Source organism: Micrasema longulum, unplaced genomic scaffold, assembly GCF_059751315.1.
Source record: "Micrasema longulum isolate JH-2025_06_02 unplaced genomic scaffold, ASM5975131v1 h1tg003108l, whole genome shotgun sequence".
Lineage (NCBI taxonomy): Eukaryota > Metazoa > Arthropoda > Insecta > Trichoptera > Brachycentridae > Micrasema > Micrasema longulum.
In genome coordinates this window covers 70,976-76,975 of record NW_028280208.1, presented here as the reverse complement: position 1 = coordinate 76,975, position 6,000 = coordinate 70,976, and the positions used below count along the sequence as shown (strand labels likewise).

General features: G+C 33.0%; 1 protein-coding gene across 1 annotated transcript in view; it reads left to right on the top strand.

Moving 5' to 3' along the window:
• Nucleotides 1–4: 4 nt before the first annotated feature.
• Nucleotides 5–6,000, top strand: part of RunxA (RUNX family transcription factor Runt related A) — a gene marked incomplete at its 5' end in the record, with an annotated part of 65,513 nt that continues 59,517 nt past the window's right edge. Inside the window, one exon of the mRNA XM_088241854.1 lies at nucleotides 5–62. Coding sequence (XP_088097980.1) covers nucleotides 5–62 — 58 coding nt within the window. The remainder of the gene's footprint in view (nucleotides 63–6,000) is intronic.

Sequence of the window (6,000 nt, the reverse complement as noted above, 5' to 3'; positions counted from 1 at the left end):
TGTCATGAAGAACCAGGTCGCCAAGTTCAACGACCTCCGCTTCGTCGGCAGAAGTGGCAGAGGTAACGCTCTTTCATTTATTGTACTTACTTACTTACTTAACGTCTCCGTCTGGATCATAACCGGCCACTTCAATATATATCTGTATCTCATGTATCTCATGTCATTTGCCACAATTCGGTCCCCAGGAGAGCAGCCTTCTCCCATGACCGAGCATGTCAGTAGGTGGCTGTCTTCCTGGGTTTCACCGCAGTCACAAGATATCATTACCAAAGAGATACCCCCCCCACCTTTGGAGATATTTTATTACATCGTGTAAAACTTACCCTAAGTATGTTGTGGGCGATCGATGGGGAGTAAGGTAAATATTCACCTCCTTGAATACCTTCATGTGAATCCATCCGCAGACTCACTCCAAGATCCTGCTGCTACAGCTCCTCATTGTGTGTAGTATTGCCTAAGTATATTGTGTACCGTCCGCCGCCCGACTGGCATCCCAAGACGCGGTCCGTGACCCCAGGAGACTCAAATAGGTATGTACCAGTGGCGAGCCGTGCTTTATTTTATAGGTAATCTATTAAAAATATTCATTAATTTGTATTACATAGAAGTACTTACATAACATGTAAGTAATGTAATTATAAATGACTATTTTTTTGTGGTTCTGTGAAAATCAACTCAAACAACAATTATTTTTAACCACGCGATAAACGTGGCTTTATTCTACACTATTTTAATACAATACTTGTTCAAAAATTTTATTAACAAAAACCACAATGACATTCCGCAGATATTTCTATTATGATTTGTCGTTGACAGTACTGTCAAGACTTGAGCACTGGCCGATTTCTTTTTAAATGAATAATGCCTAAAACGGCCACTGCGATCGCCACCTGTCCTATGTGATACATAATATGTCAACGGTAGCCCATCAAAGAAAAATAGTACTTTGGAAATAATGTTCGAAATACTAGTTTCCAAATAGAGAATCTTCTAATAAAATTTGTAATCTGCAAGTTTGTTTTAGTACTAAAAAAGCCGACTTGGGTTAAAGACGAAAAATACAGTGTACTTTTTTGTATGGAAGAATAAGCTGAGGTAATCGGCTAGTTTCATCGTTCAGTAAGAATGGGCTGGGCGCACTTCATAGATTTTTTTTTGTAGAAATATATAAACGGTGATTTATAATAAATAACAATGACTTTATTTATTTTCCCATAAACATGGTAACTATAAATTATTATTATTAAAAGTCAAATATAATGGTAAGCTGTGCATAATCGCCTACTTTGACGATTCGCCCCTGGTATGTACTTGTACATACCTAAAACTATTGCATTATCAGTATCTATTTCCTCAATTATTAAGATAATTATAGCTAAAAACAAAAGGTTTTTAAATGGGAAACTCATTTCATAAATTAAAAGAAAATATTGGAAACTTAAGCCTGCGTAGGAGTGCATTGGGTAAAAACTATTGAAAAAACACACATTTTGAAGGGTCGTTTAGCAATATATTTATTGCCACAATGAAGACAACATTTTTAGCATACTGTATTTGCATTTTGTTCATCTTTTTTAGCTCTTTAATGACTGCATAAAAAATCCCCATTGGAAACTGTGCAATAACGTTGTGTAACATTAATCAAAAGGCAAGATATTTGAAGAACAAGTATTAAAAAAACAAAATTTCACACGTACATGTACTGTTTAATAACATATATAACATTATTTATAAAAATAACCATTTAATTTAAGCCTGTTGTAGAACACGAAATAATTAATTTTTGTAAATAAGAGGGATCAAGTCTTGTATTCTATGTAGACTTTTGTGACAGCATGACACAAGAGATGAATGCGTGTATTTTGAACAGTGTAAAAATCATAAAACCATTCGATCGATAAGAACATATATGCAGAAATAAAAGCTCTACATATATGATGGCTATTTCTTGTTAATGGTGTAAAAACCTAGACGAATGGAACGATCAAATTAGATAAAAAGCGCAAAACACCAAAGGGTTTTAGACATTCTGTTTTGGTCAGGGAGCATTTAAAACAGCGCAATAACATCCATATTTGTCTGGTGAAGTGTCGGTCAGGTTCGGGTGAAATTTCGGTTGGGCGCAGGTCAGGCCGATAGTTAGAGGTTTGGTCGACTCGGGCAGGGTTCGGTCACCGAGAGCCGAGTTAGGTCACCAGTATCGCCATCTGCGGTCCCCGCGCCACCGCGGCTACCTGAGGCCGCGGCCGGGGGCGGCCGCAGTACCCAGGTGAGACTCGCCCTATCTTAATCACGAAAACAAGCCTGGAACGGAAATATTCGGTGATGGGTACTTAATTCATTTTGGTTTTACCGCATTTAAAGCTTATGTAAATTACGTGTGCATATTTAAGTGCGTAATCGAATATTAATCGATATTTTTTTTGTACTTTTGCCAATTGAGCTTCAGTCGATTGCAGCATATTATGTCAATCATTTTTGTTAGATGGTATGTAAGGTGATCATTCTGACGCTTCAAGTGTCAAGTGTCAGGAACAATAAAAGATTGCAGTGTAAAACCATATTATAGACAACATTTTACTACAGGTGAATGTTTAATTTAAAACAATTTCCCAAATATTCTCATTTCCTGCATTTTCAACCAGTTACTTTATTTGAGGAGCAAACATTCATAAAGTTATTTTGTAAATAAATATAAAGCTTAAAAATAAAAAAAAAACACAATTTGTTTGATTGGATGAACTTTATATGAGAAAAAACGCGTTTTGAGAAAAAAGTGTGTTTTTATGTAGATTTTATTAAATAGGTATGAACCACATATAATACAAGATACCTAGAATGAATTGGGCGTGGTCACGGGTTTGTATTATGTCCAAATTGGCTTGATTCGAAGAAGAGTTCTAACCCGGCGCAGAAGTCGCTTCGAACTCGCGGGAGCGCGCAAAGCTCTCGTATGTTTTGAAAATGTCAAGTTATAACTTAAAATAAAAACTTCCGAAAATTCGGCATTTTATTGCACCGTTTCGAAAATAAGGTCTTTCGAAAATAATCGTTTCGTAAGTTGGTAATAAATTTTATCACAGTAGTTTACGAGTAATGCATTTATTTTAATGTTGGTAATGCCACACGCATCAGATAGAAATATAGGAAGAGTTGTCTATGCATATTGTCTTAAGCTCCCCTCCTTACCCACTCCGCATTCCAGTTCCAGGTACTAAAAGATGAAAGTGAAAACCGAATACATCGTGTATCTCGAATATCTTTTATTATTTAAAGGTTTTCAACCTCTTCTAAATATTGATTTATTACGATAATGATAAATTAAATTATCAATTTATCATTAAAATTATCAATCACAACTCGTAGCGTTTGATAAGTGACAGGATGCCGTAAATGTAAACAAAAGACACATGGAAAAAGGAAGCTATCAACAATACTATATTAAACCCATGGACATTGATGAAAAAAAATCCGATGACGTCACAAAACATCCGAAGACGTCATACTTGATGACATCGCGAATTGTTTGTTTTTGGCACCATTCAAATTACTAGAATTAAATCCTTTATATCTCCCTTATTTTTTATCATATTTTAATAAGAATAATACCGCCTGGCTTGTGACTTTTTAGATTAATTTGTTGGCTAATAAAAAAATTCCATGATAATTGCCCATTATTTGATGGATTATATTTTACAATAAATGTTATCACATTATGTAGAAATCTGTAGTATAAACCATAAAATTAGATTAAACACGTATTTTTTTTCAAATTTGGAAAAATCGATTTTTGTTTGCTCCTGTAGAATGGAATTTGAACATAAAAAATAATCTCAAATATTTTTTTTAACACATCATTAATATCAGATATTAGCACTTACAGCTATTTTCATAAAGTGAACACGGATCTTTATTTGATAATTAAATCTTCTAAAACTAAACGGTAAAATAAAAGTACGAACTTGTCGCAGTTTTCCACTTAAGCTCCCAATTGGATCTTAGAAAGTTTCAAGTGCTGTCTTTTGTTCCTCACACGACATTTCCAGGAAACTAACTTTCCCGGAAGTGCTTGTAATGATGAATAAAAACTTTCGCATTCGGAAGTCGGGGGTTTCAAGTTGCAAATTGATTCTTTTATCTTTGAAATAAAAATAAAAATACTCGTTTTTATTGTAATTTCATATTCCACATTTTCATGATTTAAATTTTCGCTTGTTACTTCTGAAAATACTATTAGCCTGTAATAGTTTATATAAATTTGTTACAACAGAGAGGGAAAACATTTTTGAGAAGGGAATATGAGAGTCTAGGCATTTACAGGACTTATGACCTGTCATTTGCTGGTTTAAGTGGCCACTTTACACACTGTGTAACATTCACCATTCTGCCGATGTTTGAACATCCACATTTCCTCAACTCTTTCATCTGTTTACTTTTGTGAAGTAAAAGAGCTGAAACCTTTATCATGCGGGTGAGATTTATCCGGCTGAACCCCCTCTTCTCGAATATGTTTTTCCTCTCTGTTGCAAAAAAATTAAATATGAACAACTCCCCAGAGAGAAAATTCAGCCAATCTGCAAGCATTTGGACAAGTTAAGTTTTTTCAATTTGAAATATTATATATTAATTAACAAAATGGCAATCTAAAAACAAAGTTTGTATTTATTATTATAAATGTTTTATTAAAGTACGTATTTTTTAAAGGTAATTTTATTTTATTGAAATCTCATTATTATGACCACTTTCTTATCTTCAGACGCTTCAGCATCAATGCTAGCTAATAAGCTACCAACCTTTTTATTCAGCTACATGAAGAAGTAGGTATTTAAAGAAAATGGCATAGAGTATTTTCACAAATCGGGAATAACGTTGAAAATATTATAAATAATTACAGCGAATTTTTACTATTCTAATGATATAACTATGAATCTATAAAAAAATATTTTATCTTCAAAAATTGGGTTTAAAAACGCGCACATACAAAACGGATAGCAGTTAGCGTCACGTCATTTTGACGTCACACGTGCTAATTTGAATGATATATATTTAAAACCATAGAAAATTTACATCATACATAATATTCTACGTTGCGCGGAGAACATAATAATACCGTTACTATCGTACTTTTTTGCATTCTTTTACATCCTTGAGACCCTATAACAATAACTCAGATTACTTAAATGTATCAAACGTAAATAAATAACTAGTATTTTTTCAAGTTTTAAAATAGAGAGTACTTTTATTAATTATGTAATAAGTGTTAAGGGAGTAAAGTTAATAGTATATTGTAACGAATAACATTTCGCGCTTTAATTAGATATAACAAATTATCAAAACAATTACATTCCTCTACCGCGTCATAATATTTGGTCTTAAATTTACATTTTATTATATTTAACATAATCATCCAAATAATAAAAACTTCTGATTAAGGGCACGAAATAGGCATACAAAGTATACTGTGGGCGCAACTACTGGCATAAAGTAAGGTATTAAAGTATTTAAAAATATTTACGCTAAGAAAAAGAACTACACAGTTTACTACAAATAAACTAATATTTCTATATGTAATACGTGAACACAGATAATCATACCTATTTAGGGGCGAATATTTTAAAAAACGCCTTAGCTGTAGGCTGTAGGTACAATTGAACGTAGTTATGCAGAAAGCAGCCAGCCATAGAAAAGTGAAAATGAGATAATAGCACTTTTGTGAAAAGAATGAATTATCAAATCTACACAACAGTTGGAATGTTTTTGACTTTAACAAATAATAAACAATGAATACCGTACTTGTTTTACATTACAAACGTGAATTTAATTATGTATTTTACCGGTTTTAATGATTTTTTAAGTACCGCAAAAAAATTTTAGTGCTGTGAGTGGTTTCTGAAAATTAAAAAATGCCATTTTTGTGATCGATACCATTTTCAGAAAGTGATTAATCCAGTTTTTTGTATAAAAGCGGTCTGGCTGTTTTCAGCAGAACATAGAATA